The following is a 17,150-nucleotide window of genomic DNA, read 5'->3' on the forward strand; positions in this document are numbered from 1 at the left end:
GAACATGGATATTCTATCTTCCAAAAGTCTTTTTACGGCTGTGCTTTGAATTTCCAGGCTAGTAGACAGCAACTATTGGGCATAGTGCCCTCAGACAATTTGGCTGGGATACAAAAATTACAACTAGAGTTTCAAAATCTCAGTAGTGCCAGAAAAGATTGGCCACCCAAGGTATCACTTAGGAGATCCTCAGGGAATAAACCTTCACTGAGCAAATCTTCACTGAGCCTAGTCCATCACCTTTGCAATACTGAGGGGAACTGGAGGTTTATGGAGCTGAATAATGTGGCATTTCCCAGACTGTGGTCACATGTCTGCTTCCCTTGCTCAGCTTGGGTAACAGCTTGAAGACTTCAGTGGCTGACCCGGCTGATAGTGTTGGGACAGTGCAAAATCCCCCCTCAGACACAAAGACATCTGCCAGGGTTCTGGTAATAAAGCTGGCACCAGCTCTTTCAGGCAGGCATTTTGCTGTGCTGGCACTGCAGTCCCTGATGCTCTGCCTTGCAGCTCTTATCTAAGGGATGAAGATACAGTGTGGTCAAATAGGTAACACACTGGGCTGGGAGTAGAGAAACCTGGCTGTTTGTCCTTGAGATGTTGCCAACCTGTTGCATGACTGAAGGTGATTCATGTCACCCTCTTTGTGTCCACTCTCAGGACAGGCTGCTCTATCCTGGCTGCTTTGGTCTGGGATTGTCTCTTGCTCCTCACAGGCAGTGCATCTGCCACAGGAAAGGACCCAAAATCAATTATATGCTGCTGATGTAACTGTTAGACTGCAAAGTATTTTGAGATCCTCAGGGAAGGAGGTTTCCTCTGCCCACACACACAGTGGGCCCACAGTCATGCCTCTCTGTGCATGTGTAGGCTGTGCACAGATCGTTCCTAAAATGCTCTTAAAAACTGCATTTTCCACTGGGACAGGCAAAAAAAAAAAGGGGCTACAAAAATTTGAGGCAATCTTTACTCTCAGGGTCTGCAAATGCAAGCTATGGCAAACCAAATGTAATTTTAGGCTGGAATATGTACTAGTGTTTATATAAGCTTCCTTGAGAAGCTGAAAGAGATGTCGAGATGGTGCTGCTCCCTCCTCCAACAGGGAGGATCTGCTGCACTCCCAGGGTGATGGCAGGCTAGGCAGCTGGCTCAGGCAGGGCACCTTTCCTGTGGGGACAGAGCACCATGTCACACGAGCTCTTTCAGAGGGCCGGACCTCCAGCCACCTGAGTCAGCTCTCAGGCTGCCCACTCATCACGTGCACCTTGGCATCATCCGGGCAGACATGCTCTTTCCCTCCACCCCAGCACAGGAGCAGCACATGTGATCCTTGGGATTTATGGGAGCCAAGTCACCAAGTTTTCCATTGCTCCTTGCTGTGAGAACCCATGGCAGAAGTGGGATAATCCCTCTCTTTCATCATCTGTACTTTGAATGTTATTATTGAAAAGCATTTTTGCAATCCTCTTTACACAAAACGTTGGGCAAGCTGAGTACATCTCTCATGCTCACCAAAAGCTTTCACAGAAAAGTGGTTCCAGCCAGCAAGGGCAGAAGTCAAGCATACAGAGAAAACACAGGAAAAATCACATGCAAACCTATTCCTGTTTTATTAAAACAGCTAAAAAAATATTGCTTTGCACTGCCTTTCCCCACCAGAGACATCAAAAATAAACAAATAAAATCAGGCCCATGGCAACTTGCCACAATTCTCACAGAATGGGGGACAAATTGGTTTACTAAAGTATAGAAACTTGCCTGACACATTGCCAGAGTGGCACTCCTTCTTTCCTACTTATTCACTCTGGAAAAAGTCACTCAATATTCTGTGTGCAGCTGAAGTTAGAACAGAGCCCATAGGTCTGGCAAGAGGCAGAGATACATTTTAGACCCCAATGCAGTAACTCTGCTGCAGTTAGTACATGTACCCTGATTAAAAGAGAAAAAAACTGAAACGTGGCTAATTAATAACAAGAGCCTACCCCCAGTTTTTGAAAATTGTTCATATTTTCCAGGGTTTATGTTGATTTTGAAGAGATAGCACCACATTCCTAAATGCTCTGTGCACAGGAACAGATCCCAGCAATTCTGAGGCTGAGGGCTGGGTTTGCTGAGTGTGATGTTTCATTAGTATATCTCTACTGGAAGAGTGTTTTCAGTCTGTGCAGCAAAATGAGCCGGCACAAGCTGGCCTCAGCTCAGCCACCTCTATTTCCATTGCAAGTTGAAGACAAGCCCTTAGAGAAAAGCATGAGAGATGCTGGTTCAAGCAAAATTCACGACAGCTGTCTGTCTGGGGATTTCCTGAGTTAGCAGTCACACCTGGACCATCATGTTCTGTAAAGGCCAATGACCATGCCCTCTGTCATTTCATTTAATTTCTTTTTCTACCAAACCTTTGGTCTCTGCAGCATCCTGTGGCAGTGTCTCCTGCAGTTCAAGCATGCAAAAGCGTCCTTCCTTTACATTTGTTGCCTGATAATTTTACTGGGATCCCACTGATTCTGGCAATGTTACAAAAGAGTGATTCAAGACTTTCTGTTCACCTTCAGCATTTTATGTTTATACTTCCCATCTCAGTGGGTTCTCTTCCAAATTGAAATGTCTTGGTCTCTGTAGGCACTCTGCTGCTCTACAGTTTTTTTCCTGGATGTCTCACAAACCATGGTCCTTCTTTTCTACCCTTACGACCAACTGTCACACCTGGGGTGACCCCTGCAGCAGCTGATGAAGCAATAGTCCCAGTTTTCCTTTTGTCAGATCCTCCCACACAGGCGTCCTCTTTTTGTTTTCCTCCCTGTCCTTTTCCCAGTGTCTGTTTGCCCTCTCTGTTTGGAGCCTTGTTCACACCCCAGGCTATGTGCCCTTACCAAAACAGTTGAGAGAGGGAACAATGTGAATGTTGATGGGATGCAGAGGTTTACCATTACCAATGTCAACCCACGGGCTGTATAAACTGTTTGTGGGCTATTTCTCACTCAAGATACTTTTAGGCTTAATAAAAGAAACCTTCAAATTTGGTAGTTAATTATATATGCCATGTACATGCTGTTATGTCTAAATTAGCCATATATTAATTCATAATCTATGTATGTCAGACATGCCAACTCAAGTTAGGAAGACCTCATGTGAAGGTTTGTGGTGTGAGCCCATGAGCAGGGTGATTTATGATCCCTCCTCCAGGACCGCTGCCTTGTAGGAGACAAGAACATCATCAAAGGAGTACATCTGGGCCTTTTGAATTCAGGTCTCAGAGAAAAATTTAGGAAAGCTGGAAAACAAACGGAATGAAGCGGAATAAAATATTTACTATTGTGTTTGCACAAAGTGCTGAATTTTATACAGCTTTTCCCAGAATGATTCAGATCAATCAAAACACTTTTTGACAAAGTGGAGACGCAATGTTCTTTGGCAAAAGAATAGCTGCCTGGTCAATCAGTCAAAATTCTAGCTTGGGCAAAAACATTTTCCCATTCAAGACCAAATTACTGCTCTGTAGGGTTAGCGTTCCTCTGACAGGGTTAAAATTTCTGAAGCCTTTTCAGCAGTATTTACATGAAGATGTGCTGGAGCACCATCACAGAGAAATTTTTCATGGGGCAGTGGAGTGCTTCCACATTAGCACTTCAGAATAGTGAGGCTGACCAGGAGATCTGATCCCTAGGATGGCTGCAAGAAAACCCAGAACTGCAGCACCAGTGTTTTTCCACCCCTCTTTGCTCCCTCTCAGCAGCTACCATGAATAACAAGCAGGAAAAACAGAGGCAGGTTTTGAAGAGAAATGAGGGCAGTGGTGGGGGGGAGGGAGGCGGTCCTGGCTTATGCAAGAGTGGGTATAAAAGGGGGAGCTGAGTACCCTCCAAAATTGGAGAGTGGGGCAAAAGGAGAGCACACACCTCACCGCTGAAGAACAGGTTTGAGAGGTCTGTGTTTCTTTGTACCTTTACTGTGGTTGTTGCAGGGAGAGATTCATTAGGAAATGTGTGTGGGCTACAGGCTTGTTTTGGATAGGGGATGCTTGTAGGATCCCCTTGCTTTCACCTTCTTGGGTCCCTTGTTACCAGAAAGCTTTCTGCCCAAATTTGGCCCAGTGTAGGTTTTCTGGCATAGCTCCCTTTAAGGGGCAAAAAGCTTGGACACCAGAGCTGAAGGGCAGATAGAGACTTTGCTTTTTAAAGTCAAAGCTCTATCTTTAAGCACACGTTCGTTTCTAAAACCATGGCAACCCAACAAAAAAAAAGCCTGACAACAGAGTCCACATATAGTAATTGGAATAATGTTCATGCATTCCTGCTTAAAAATGGCTCAGAAGTAAAATGAAAGATTAATCAAGTACTACTAGGATAAAATATGTTGCAGGTGTGGCAGGATATGTTCTTCGTAGTCTGAAACCTTCTCCTTTAGAAGAAACTGTTAGAAGATAAAAGACAAAGATCTAAGAAGTGTGCTAGTGTGTGATGCATCTTAATAGGGGAATATTAATTGAGTGAGCACAAGGGACTGCCAAATGAGGGGGGGGAACTGTGTCTGAGCTTTGTAGTAGTGCATGAACATAAGGTGAAATCAAAGGTTCTCCCTCATTACTAATGCCAGCCAAATTCCTGGTGGCCCAAAGCAGGAGGAGCACTATGGTGAAACCAAGACATTAAACATTTCCTGGTGAAACTTCTTTTTCTGGAGAAAGCTAGGTATTTTAATTTCATTACTTTATTGATGGGGGAGGGGGCAAGGGTGGGGGGCAAAAGATAGACTTCTGTGCTCCTCAAAGATATTGACAACTTTTTTATCAACAGAAAACAATAGAACAGAGTGCACAAACACCAAAAGAGACTCAAAGGTCAACTTGGCTCAAAACCCTGAGAAAGTTCAACTGAAATGAACTTTCTTTGTGTGACAGAGCCACCAGACCAGCATGCTGGAGGTGTTGTTCAGGTGCCTCCTGCTCCCCTCTCCTTCAAGCCAGCATTCCCTGCAGCCAGGGATGCCTGATGTATGGCTGGTACTTGTAGCAAGAGGAGACCAGGAGCTGCAGCACACCTTGGTCATGACCTTTGGGGGAGCTGGAAGCAGGAGATACCCAAACAACAACATCCTCTGGATGCTACAAAGGCATAATGATTTAAGGCAATAAAATACAGTGGCTGAGGGGGTTTGTGATTTCCCCTTTCAGTGTTTATTGTCCAGAGCAAACATGTAATTCTGACAGCTGTACTGTATGTTATTAGTGTCACTTGTAGCTTATTAGCCAAAGCCAGTAATTCTTTTTAATAAGGATACTTTCCAGAGTTTTATGGAACACAAGGTGCCAGCCTTTATTTTTGTGTCCTCAGTACAGAGCATTGGGCTGGGTTTTCTTTTTACCTGTGTTCAAACCTCATCTAGGGGTACACAGCAGACCAGCCATAGCTCATAGGCACAGCGTGGTCTGGCCACTTGTGCACTGCTGATGCCTGCCTAGTACCCCAGGTGGACCTGCATGGGTGGTGGTGCAGGAGATACAGATTTGTTCTGTGCTCACGTCCCACCTGCAGCTCCACTGGCCTCTAAGGGACCAGCTGTCTCCTCAGGTCTGCCTGTGGGAAGGACTCTGCTGGGTAGAGGGGAAAGAAGGGGGATTGCAACCTGAAACCTAACTTGATCTCTTGGCATTTAGCTGAGCAATATGCATTTTTCATGGAGGAACTCCTTCTCCCTTTCCCAGTATCCTTTGCTGGGCTAGAAGCATTTTAAAGCTGTCTGGAGATGGTACAAACGCTCAGGGATTCTTCTGTGGGCAGACCCTTCCTCAGCTGAGATACTCAGGCAGCAAGAGGACAAAACACCTTGAATATTTCAAGCTGTTTGTTTAAGCCTTCAGGTAGCATGGTATACGAGCCTGGCTTCAGAACCACTTTTGGACCTCATTAGAGTGAAGGTAATCAGATTGTTTAGATGAAAAGCAGGACTGCAGACAGAAATTTCTCATCTCTTTGGCATTAGGCACCTGGCACACAGCCCTTGGGCTGGCAGGACTCAGCTGTCGCTGTCTCTGCCTTCATCTCCACCAGCTCCAGCTGCCCAAGCACACTGAAAACATCCTCTCTCTCAGCTCTCTTCTTGAACCCAACATGTAACTGGGCACTGCAGTACAAATCATGCCTGACTGGCCTTCTAAAATCGAAACACAGATGATAAATCAGCCCTATTCCTGTTAGAGCTATGGGATTTTAATTACTTAGAATAACAGGGGCACTGAACAAGACCCAGTGTAACCAATTGCATTATCCCTGTTTTGATTCACTGTTTATTTGCTTAAATAGGAAGAAAGGGCACACCAAAATTGAAAGATTGTTTCAAAAGCAGGAGAAAGATCTGCAAATCCCAGCCCCTTTTCCAAACAGGGCTTGGGAGGCTGAGAGTGGGAGGGATGAAGACTTTCTGATCCAGCTCTGGCAACCTCACCTATCTGGCTTTCATCATCTCCATTTCAACACGTTTTGTTGAACAGGAGAAAGAACAAAGCCTTGACATTCTGAACAGATCAAGAGGGAAAGAAGGGGTAAAAATTGAGAGCTTAATCACTTCATTCTGCAGTAGCATACATGCCTCACACTGGTGGGTCCCCAGGCTGCAAGGTGGAGATTACAGGCGATTTATCTGTGAAGACAAAAATCTGATCCAACTGTACAACAAATATAAGTACAAAGAAATCTGCATTCCTTTCAGTCTGGCACAAAATGAGGTATTTTCAGCTCCTAGAATCAGTTATTCTGCATAGTAAAACGCCTGTGTCTGTCTTAGTAAATGTGTAACTGCAGGCTACCCAGGTGCGCTGGGTCTGGTTAAAGGTTGTGTATCCATCCCTGGAACTTTCTGTGCAGCTGGTGTTAGGCTGGGCTCAGGTTTCATCGGGCCCTGTCTGCTCTGAGGTAACTTTTCTGGGCCCCCCAGGCTGTGATGTAAAGTGGGTTTGCACAAAGCCGTGTAGAAAGGGCAGAATCGTGCCTGTGGTCCCAGGGCCCAGGGAGAGAGGTGTCCTGAGGAGCTCGCCTGAGGGATAACAGCATCGGAGGGCTCTCGGAGCGGGGACACCCCCAGGACAGAGGCGAGTAAACACTCTTACTGGGTTTGCTTTGAAGGCTACTTTTTCAACTCAAGTGTTCATGCTTTCCCAAAGGGCTCTCTTTTTTAGAAAAATAAACCACGCTGGCTTTCCACAGATAGGGTTTAGGGTAAGTGCTTGCCAGGGGAAACTGCTCCTCTTGCTTCTGCTCATGCAACAAAAGCTGACAGGGGGGCTCTGGCAGCCAGAGAGAAGGAACCACTGGGTGCCAGTGGTGCCTAATGGCACAGCCTGGGTGGCACAGGGTTGCCTGGGTGGCACAGGGTTGCCTGGGTGGCACAGGGTTACCCTTCCTGCTGTGCAGGAAAGATTAAGTAATGCCTCAAAAGAATTGTATGATGTATGTATTGATGTATCAATTGTATTGATGAGAGAACAGCCTGGGGAGGACATTTCTTCTAATTTGTGGCCTTCTGGTTAATTTTCCTGAGCATCCCAATATGAAAAATGCGTAGTCTAGAAATCCAGTAGCACAGTAGCTGGGCTAACTGTGAAAGTGAAGTTGGGAAGGCACCTCCCAAGATAATTTTCTAACCAGTCATAAGCAATGAATAAGCTCTGTCATGCATGTCACCTGCTGCCAGCAGGGTTGGGGAGGCGAAGAGGAGGCAGGAAGTAGAGGGGACAGCAGCCCAACTGTGCTGCCCATATAGTAATTTAGAGGATGAGGTGGGAGTTCATGAGGAAAAACAATCCCTGGGTGAAGGCACAGGGACAGAGATCTACAGCAGGTCTTCCCCTGGATGCCTCTGGGGAGCAAATAGTTTCAGGCTTGACCCACAGGCATTCAGTAGGAAGACACTTAACCATCCTAAGTGACCATTACAGCAACAGAAACTCTATTTGCAAACCCAGCAGTTAGATAGGAGCCTACAGCCTCAGAATGTAGATATCCACATTAGCAGGCATATGTACTTAGCAAGGTAAGTCTGGTTACCAAGCACCCACACATCTCATTTTTGTATGTGCAAGAGAGAGGTGATACTGCAAACTAGGATATTATTAGGCATGAAATACTTGGGGACCCATCAGGGGAAAGAATATGGTTATATGTTGTAAATCAGGCTTGGAAGTTGCCAGGTCTTGAACAGCTGTATTTAAAGCCAAGCACTTCCACCCTGTGTAAAGTGTTGGTGAGACAAGCATTGCTCTGTGTCCTCTCAAAAGGCTCAGGCTGCCAGAATTACAATACCTGGCACACTCTTGCAACTCAAAAAAGCCTTGGAGAAAGCAGAGAGCAGGGCTTGGGTACTGGCAAGGCTGATAACATTTTGCCCATTCAATGAGCGCTGCAGAACTTGGAATGGGCAAAAGAGGGTGAACAAAGCTACAATGAGCAAGGAGTTACTAGTAGAATAAAAATACAGATCTGCTTACTGAATAATAGCATTTTGGTTGATGATAAGCGTTACAGATACAAAATTTTCAACACATTTGGATTTCAATTACACAGATTAAAAGTCATAGACTAGAGATCCAAGAAAGGTACAGCAGAGCTATTAGTTATCAAAAAATTGCATAAAAGAAAAGACAGAATTCTAAAATTTTAAAATTTGTCAGTGGTATATGTATATGTTTGTGTGTGGGCCCATGACATTCTCATTCCAATATGCACTAGAACCTTTGTGCCCAAACACCAGTGACATCCACATACAGTAAAATTCTCTGCTTCTTGTCAGTAAAAACAAGAGCTGCAGGTGGTCTTTTACCTCAGGAGAAGACTGCTTGCACAGCAGAGCAAAACTCAGCCTATTCCTTCCAACTCAGTATTCAGATCTGGAAGGTGCAATGAAAATGGTTTTAGTGTTAGCACATTTGTATAAAGGAGCCTGGAGTGTGTTTGCCTATTAGCTAGAATGAATGTTTGCACTGGGCTATGAAAACCTAACATGCTCTGCTGGTGCCAAGTATTTTGCTGACTAGACATACAAAGCAGGATCATTCTGTGTTTGGACCTTAAGAAAACTGGTTTCCAAACCCACTTCCTGTATAATAGCAGGCACATTGCTTAGCCCATCCGTGTGTTAGCAAGGTTCAGTTCAGCAGTTTGCAGAGATGGCTCTGACCAGGTACCAGGAACAAATGTTTTTGCATTTTTTGCAAAACAAGGTTTGGCAGAAGTAGCATGCTCTAGTTTGCAGACATAACCAGCTTGCACAACCATTCCCATGCTAAATCCTTAGGGTACTGGAGTGGGTAATAGAGTCACATTTGTGCTTACTATTTTCCCACCATCTGCCATTGAAACTGGTGTCTGTCTCATCCTGGGCTTTTCAGGGGGCAGTCAGACCAAACACCACTAAATACGGAAATTCCCACCTTTGTAACTCCAACACAGCACTAGCACCTCACCCTGTGGTTAAGAGAAACTGTACTTGAAACAGGCTGACCAGACTCCTTTCCTCATTTTTTCTTTCAGCAGACACCGTGGAGGCAATTTTCCAACATGAATCTGGTAGCAGATCTTCTCTGTTTGTTGGCTTGCCTTACCGTGGTGACTTGTGACCGGGTCTACGTCCACCCTTTCAATTTGTTTTCTTTCAAGAAGAGTGACTGTGACAGGCTGGAAAAATTGATTCAGGAGGGAAAGACTATTGTCCCTGTCTCCATTGAGTCCCAAACCACACCTGAATATGAAGGTGACGTGAATGACAACAACAAGTTGGAAGCTCCAAGCCTCAGTGCCTGGGGGAAGGAGGAACGGGGCTACCTGAGGGAGTTGGTGTACGTCCTGGGCATGCGGTTTTACAGCGCGCTGCAGAAAGCACAGCCGGGCCAAAATGTGCTCCTGTCCCCAACCAGCCTCTACAGCTCCTTGGTGTCATTCTACCTGGGTGCCTCAAACCAGACAGCACTTGATTTACAGAGTTTGCTGGGATTTGTTCCCCCCTCTGGAAACCCTGACTGCACTTCCACAGCATTCGGAAACGTTTTCCTTTCCAGCCTGAGGACAATCGAAAGGCTTGTGAACAGTGGGGACGAGGAGCTGCTCTTTTCCAAGACAGTGAGCCTGTTCTCTGCCCCTGGCATACCCCTATTCCAGCTGTTCATGGAGCACTTGCTCCCCAACGCTGATGCATTCTACGCCCGAGCTGTTGACTTTACAAATCCAGGCGAGGCAGCAAAGCAAATAAATGCCTTTGTGGAGGCCAAAAGCGAGGGCCAAAGCAAGGCCTTACTGGCAGACATCGACCCATCGGCCAACCTGCTGTTTGCAGTGGATGTGCGCTTGGCAGGTATGAGGCAGCACTGCTCATTTTGGGAACAGGCTTGGGAACAGGCTTGGGAACAGGTGAAGGACAGGCAGTAACCCTGCTCCCGGGAAGGAAGCAAGGTCATGCCTGGCCAGTGGGGAAAGGGTAGGGCTCACATGAAAGGCTGGACCTCTGCTCCCCATCACTGTGCCAGGGGTCCTGCCTGCACTCTGCTATGAGCCAGCAAGGGCAATGGGGAAGGAGGAGGAGGAGGGAGATGGCCTCCAAGAAATTTTCCTTGCCCAGGAAACTAAGGATTAGGAAAGGTGTGGAAAGATGCATGAGAAAGAGTTGTGCACCATTTCTGTCTGCAAAGGAATTAAAAATCATGAGGGGCCTCCAACAAGAATGATCAGGAAGCAGCTTTATAGGCAGCCAAAGGAGCTGGGGGTAGCAGGCCAGAGGTACAGATACAAAAAAGGCTAAGAAATACAATGGATGTGACTCCTCTAGTGGCTATTAAACACAGAAGTCTGGAGGCAACTTCTGGCTCAGGAAGAAACCAAATGATCTATCAGTTAGGGAAACAGGGCAGTTCATACAAATATAGAAGAAATAGGGAAATTATTTTCATTGACCGTTCATTATCTAGGGTCATTCCAAGCTTCTGTCCCAGCAATCCCCCTGTGCTACAACTGAACCTTCTCTTCTGAGTGTAGCTGTTTTCCTAGATCCTCTAGACTGAATGCAATACCAAAGACTGCACACTTTAGACAGCTTGCCTATCTGTGGCAATATTTCAGAAAATTTGCAGTGAGCCCTAATTTCCTGAGTGGGTCTATACTAAGGTGGAGGTCTATGCCAAAGGTGGAGTTGTGGTGCCGAGGAAGCACTTTTGTACCTCCATCTTCCCACTTCCAAATTGAATATAAGGTTTCATTTGCCTTCAATGCATGCAGTCATTCTCTTAGTGAGCTGTAGGCATCAGCTTTCTCTTCATTGCAAGGTCTAGCATAGATATGATACTATGCAAAAGTAATTGTGTTACAGACTTGGGCATGGTCACAGGAGCAGAGTTTTCCTTTAGCAGAACCATTTTTTCCTCTTCTTCTGTATTGAGAACTTGTAATTTGCATAAGCTTAGAAACACATGCTCAAGGGTCTGCCTCACTAGGTCACTTCTGCCTCCTCTCTCTCAGAAGGTGCGTTTGAGATGTTGTAGTTTCCACACATGGGATAGACAAAATTGGCTCAAGAACAGAAGAATTACATAAGCAACTCTCTTCTAATAAACACAGAATATGACTTTATCATTTGCTTTGCCATTTGGTTGTGAAGGGGCATCCATGACAGCTGATGCTGTCATGTTCCATGTCTGTCCCTACAGCTGCAGAAAGCAAAAAGTAGGTTTTTTCTGTGAAACACATTAGATAAGCTCTGAGAGTGCTATTAACAGTCATAGTATTGATAAAGTGACAGAAATCAATACAAAACAACAGCTAAATATTCCTGTGGTCTCAAGTGTTGATCACTTGCATGCAGTTTGTTTCACATTTGTACACTTGCTGCCAAGCAGGGTCTGCCATTTAGAATTCAGTGCAGAACATCAGGTTCAAGTTTCACTGATAGACATTGTGTTTCATTTTTTCAGAGGTTTTTTTTTAGTTGCAAAATAATTACAAAATACATGAAAATAGCACTGTGGGACTGCACAATCTTAAGCACCCCTCCTGGTTAAACTCTCCTGAACAGACAATTCACACCAACTTCATTTTTAACTAGAAATTTGTTAGGATGTTTTTGGCCTTTATTTTTTTGTTTGCTTCTTTGTTCATTTGTTTTTTTAAGTAAAGACTTTCCACAGAAAGTCATGCTCTCAGTACATTTGTCAGGCTGATGCAAAGCCTGTATTATAGAATATGGAGATCATCACCTGAAGCAGAGAGATCCAGTGTTTCTTGCCTGCACTCCCAAGGCAGTACTGTGAAGTTTTCTTTTACTCTCCCAGGCTACATCTTTGCATTGACAGACAGCATTTTTCACCTCCGTTATCTTCTCCGTAGAGTGGACACAAGTTTCTTCCCTGCCCCAATGTAGTTGCCAAACCCACAGCTTCTGTGCCCTGATGTGAGAGATCTCTCTGTAAGAAACCACTTCTTCCAGGGTGTCAGCTATCACGTTCTGTAGAAGGAAATGGCCATATTTCCTTCTAGTGCATCCCCAGTTACGTGTTTGAGGGCACAGACCTCCAGACCCTCACCTAGCAGGGAGCCATTTTAAACTCAGAGCTGCTCATTTGCCATTGATCACAACTGGCACAGTATTAATGGACTCACCCCCAAAGTCACTAGCAGAGCTTTAAAAATTTGCAGTATTTTCCCAAGACCATTTAAGAGCAATTACTACCCCATCTTGGTACATTTGGCTATCTGTAGGCTCTGTACTTTTTCCTTCTTACAGTCTTGACTTTTGTGAAAGTCCTGTGAAAATTAATTCTGGTTATACAGACCCTGTGAAAGTCGCTCCTTTCTGCTTGCATTCCTTATTATTACAAAATATAAAAGAAAAAGGTGAATAACTCTACTTCCTTATTGTTTTTTTGCTTACACCTTCCCTATCTCCTACCTGCTGCATCTTTTGATGAAGTTACAATAGGTGAAAGTGCGTAAATGCTCCTTTAAGGCAAGCTCCTTTAAGAGGCAAGTGTTCATATGATAGAAAAAAACCTTACTGCATATTAAATATGTTAGGGTACAGAAATTACCTGGATTTACTGGAGGACAGATTAGTTAACAGTACATCTAGACCAGCTTCTATTTTAAATTAATATACCACAATGAATTAATTTAATGGAAGGAGTTCCTTTACTACAAAATATACATCTGTTTTCTGAATTCTGTAATTCCACCAAACAATCTCAAGATTTCTGATCTCTGCCCTTCTCGTGGAAGGCAGTAGTTCTTTAATGCTAACAGGATTATCTGCCCAACTGGGCAGCAGCTAAGGGGCAGAGGGGAGGAGGGAACAAAGAGAAGAATCAATTTCTCCTTTCTCGAAATGTTTTTCAGTGAATGTTACACAAGCCTTCCTGCTCAAAGAGCCTCAGGACTTCTGGGTGGATTCAAACACGAAGGTCTTGGTCCCTATGTTGTCTATCACGGGGACATTCAAGCACAAAACTGATGCCAATGGGACTTTTTCGATGGTGGAAGTCCCCATCAGCAAGACGGCGGTGCTGGTACTGCTGCAGCCCATCAATGGCAGTGACCTGGAGCACGTGGAGTCCGAGCTGATGTGGCAGCCCCCAGCCTGGCTCCAGCAGCTGTCCCCAAGGTGGGGAAGGGGCACATGGGATGGGGGGAGCCACACAAGCCTGCCTGCCTAGCTGGGGTTGGATCCTGCCAGGGAGGCTTTACTACCAAGCACAAAGGGAAACCCCTGCACACCCAAGGGCCTCACTTCAAAGGAGCTCGACTTTGCTGGGATCACCTTTTTACCTGGGGTATTTCAAGGAAATGAGCAAGTCCCTTTGCATCCCACCCATGAAGTGGGATGATCTGGGGTTTAGCAGCAGACCCAGGGTAAAGCCTGGGTGAGTTCCCACCTGGAAACAATAAGATGGCACTCGTGTCTGTGCCCACACCCTGAAAACTTCTTGCAGCTATTTTCACATGCCCACTCCCCACGACTGCCCAACCACACTTTCACAGTGGAGTACAAGCACTCACTTGCCTCTCTCTCTCCCTCTCTCTGCAGAGAAATCAAATTAACACTGCCAGCATTAACAATAGAAGACAGCTCTGATCTACAGGAGCTTCTTGCAGATATGGAACTGCCTGCACTGCTGGGGAAGGGGGCAGATTTCAGTAAGATAAGCAGCGCCAGTCTAACAGTTGGAAAGGTACAGTACATATCACTGGCATTAAAAAATATGCTTCCTACACAGTTTCAGCCTCTTAAACGGAACAAATTTACCTAGAACAAAGCAGTCAGAGCTGTGTAGGTGACATGCTTAGTGGGGGACTTAGCATCACATACTATGCATATTCTGGATTTAGGAAGAGAATAATGTTGATAATACACAGTTTCAGTTGTTGCCAAGTCATGGGAGGAATGAGTGAGCAGCTGTGTGGTACTCAGCTGCTGGCTGGGGTTAAACCATGAACAGGGGTAACAGGATTACAGACCAGCCCACCGTACAAGCAGCTATATAGCTTTTGCACGTGTTATGGAACAAGTACTCCAACATCTTTTTTAAACATCCATGGAGTACAATGTGCTTCAGCATTTACTCAGCCTCTCAGTTCTCCATCACAATTGTACTCTGATGACTCCAGAGTTACTCATATGTTTTTCCTTACAGGTAATAAATAAAGCCTTTTTCAAACTGGCCAGTGATGGAACAGATCAGCCAGAAGACCCCACAGCACAGAAGGAAGATGGGGCATACCTGGATATAACACTGAACAAGCCATTCCTTTTTGGTGTTTTTGAAAAGCAGTCAAGGGCAATGCTTTTTTTTGGCAGAGTAGTAAACCCTCTGCACGATGAGTAAATGCAAACAGAGAGGATAAGAAAGGAGGGGAATAATGCACATTTCCCATCACTCATTTCTTATTCATCAGATATTTTTGTGATTTGTCAAGCGCTCTACTTAGGTTTGAGATGAAGCAGTTAGTGTTTGAAATACAGCTTTTTGAAAGCTAACACCTTGCAACATTTCATCCTTGTTCATCTATTTCATGTGATGTGACTCACACCTTTCCTCCAGCCTCCATTTTATTCTTTGTCTCCCTTTTGGTCCTAGTTCCCTTTTTGGATGCAGTGGGGCAGGGTAGAGTTTCAATGCAAAGCATCAACTTAAAAAAATAGTTATATAAGCAGCATTTATTATAGGAAGGTATAGAAAGGACCTCTTGATTCTTTAAAAAGCTTTTTTAATACAGTCAGTATAGCCAGTTTTGCAAGAGAGACCCCCTTTTACATTACAGAGAAGATTTTACAATTATCCACAGAGATTTCTAACTTCATCAGCAACATTTTCCTTTAAAAGGCTGCCAATAGCACAGGCAGGCTTTGCTTGTCCCACTGAGACAAGATTTTTTGCCTTGGAAGCAAAAACATGCTTAGAGGAAGTTTCTTCTTTCTGCAGCCCACATGGGTATGTTCACTTCTTAACTCTAAGGAAATGCTAAAAATAGGGTTTGGTAGTACTAATGAACTGTGATGGATAAATTCTCAGAGTCTGACAGAATTATGTCTATTTTTTTTTTAGGAAAAAAAACCCCAAAAGGTCTACTATTCCAATACAATTCCATTTCTTGGATTACTTTATAACCTGTGAGGTATTTTTTACAGCCTTATTGCAAGAAAGGACATTAGTGGTTAGAGTCCAGTTCTTTAACATATCTAAACCATATGTTCTTTAAAAATAGCATTAATGGCAGTAATATATATTAGTATAAAGAGTGGATGTGGTGCTGCTACTTGTGAATAAAATTATTACAGTGGTCCAGTCCAAGTCTTAACAGAGTCATAAAAGTTTGAAATATTAAAGTGAAACAACGGATTATTAGATGACTCTTCAATTAGGAAGTGAGGAAGTGGGAGACAAACCTTGGTACTAAGAAAAGCCTGGAACAAGGATTTCCACCTCTCATCTCTAGATTTATTGTTAGGACTGATGGCACTTAGAAAAGAACTGCAAACCTCTTTGGCACATCATGCAAGACAAATCCTACAGCAGCTTATTATCATCCACAGTGGTCCAAATGTGCATCTAATCTAAATGCACCAATGCCAGCAGCTTGTTATGAGTGATGTAGATATGTGACACATCCTTGTAGCTTAATGGAAATGCCACAACATTATAAATAAAATAACCCTCAAGAATACTAGGATACAGCATCCATGTATTTATTCATTTATACTGTATGTATTCCAGATGCTCTAACATCTAAATACTGCACTTGCATTATATACAGAAGTAATTAAGTATGAATATGCAGAGGTGGAAAGATATAAATAAACCCACTTCCAAGTTTCTTTGCCACAGCTCAGTTGGGCTTTTGTCTGTAAATAAGTTTCTGGCTTCTGCAATCTGCTCCAAATCAGATTTACGTTTTTAAGACAGTAAATCACGTATTATCAAGCCCTACAGCCAGTGGCACAGCTGTAAGCATGAAAGAGGCAGCTTCATACTGATTTAAATGTTATTCCATTTACTCATTGAAGTCAGCATCAGCTACAAATAAAATTTCAGACACTTTTATGAAGAAGATGGAAAATAACAAAAGGGAGCCGCTGGATATACTGATGGAAAGTTCAGGGGAAAATGCCTTTATTCACAGGTGGGGGCTGCATGCTCTGGAACTCCATACCCTGTTCAGTGGTTACAGGCAGAAAAACCAACCAAACAAAACAAACCCACCAACACACTCTTCAGAAAAGAAATTTTGTGGTGGAGAGCACCTCTCCATTGACACCCTGGAGAAGAAAAAGGAAGAAGGAAAGGGCAGAGACAGGGAACTACAAGTATACTGACCAGAATAAGGACTGTAAAGAGAGAAGTGCTGGAGCAAATGCTACAATACCAACAAGATAAGCTACCTGTACATGTACCCATTCTCCTAAATATTCAAATGATAAAACACACAACCAACCAACCACCTAATCCCAAACCCCAACTATGTCTCTCTGCTTCCCCAACAATGTATACCGTCCTGAGGCTTTGTTTCTGACATCAATTTTACATGGAATATTTTTACAGCATTTTGTACTCTTCACTATCCTCCAATTTCACCAAATTCCTCCATCAGGCACACCATGATGCACATTCCAAGCTTCCTAGACAC

General features: G+C 44.2%; 1 protein-coding gene across 5 annotated transcripts; it reads left to right on the top strand.

Annotated features, from left to right (window-relative positions):
• The first annotated feature begins 3,808 nt into the window (after positions 1-3,808).
• Positions 3,809-16,196, top strand: AGT (angiotensinogen). 5 transcript variants are annotated; one of them, XM_085055446.1, is made up of 5 exons: positions 3,809-3,923; positions 9,525-10,338; positions 13,365-13,629; positions 14,053-14,197; positions 14,660-16,196. In XM_085055446.1, the coding sequence occupies exons 2-5, from the start codon at positions 9,549-9,551 to the stop codon at positions 14,849-14,851; spliced, it is 1,392 nt and encodes a 463-aa protein (XP_084911572.1). In that variant the 5' UTR covers positions 3,809-3,923; positions 9,525-9,548; the 3' UTR covers positions 14,852-16,196. The 5 variants fall into 5 exon arrangements, with proteins under 5 accessions (XP_084911572.1, XP_084911570.1, XP_084911574.1 ...); XM_085055444.1 differs by having other exon boundaries at positions 3,814-3,923; positions 9,522-10,338; XM_085055448.1 differs by lacking the exon at positions 3,809-3,923 and adding an exon at positions 6,888-6,908 and having other exon boundaries at positions 9,522-10,338.
• The last annotated feature ends 954 nt before the right edge of the window (positions 16,197-17,150 follow it).

Source organism: Lichenostomus cassidix, chromosome 3 (assembly GCF_008360975.1).
Source record: "Lichenostomus cassidix isolate B80296 chromosome 3, HeHo_3.0, whole genome shotgun sequence".
Taxonomy (NCBI): Eukaryota; Metazoa; Chordata; class Aves; order Passeriformes; family Meliphagidae; genus Lichenostomus; species Lichenostomus cassidix.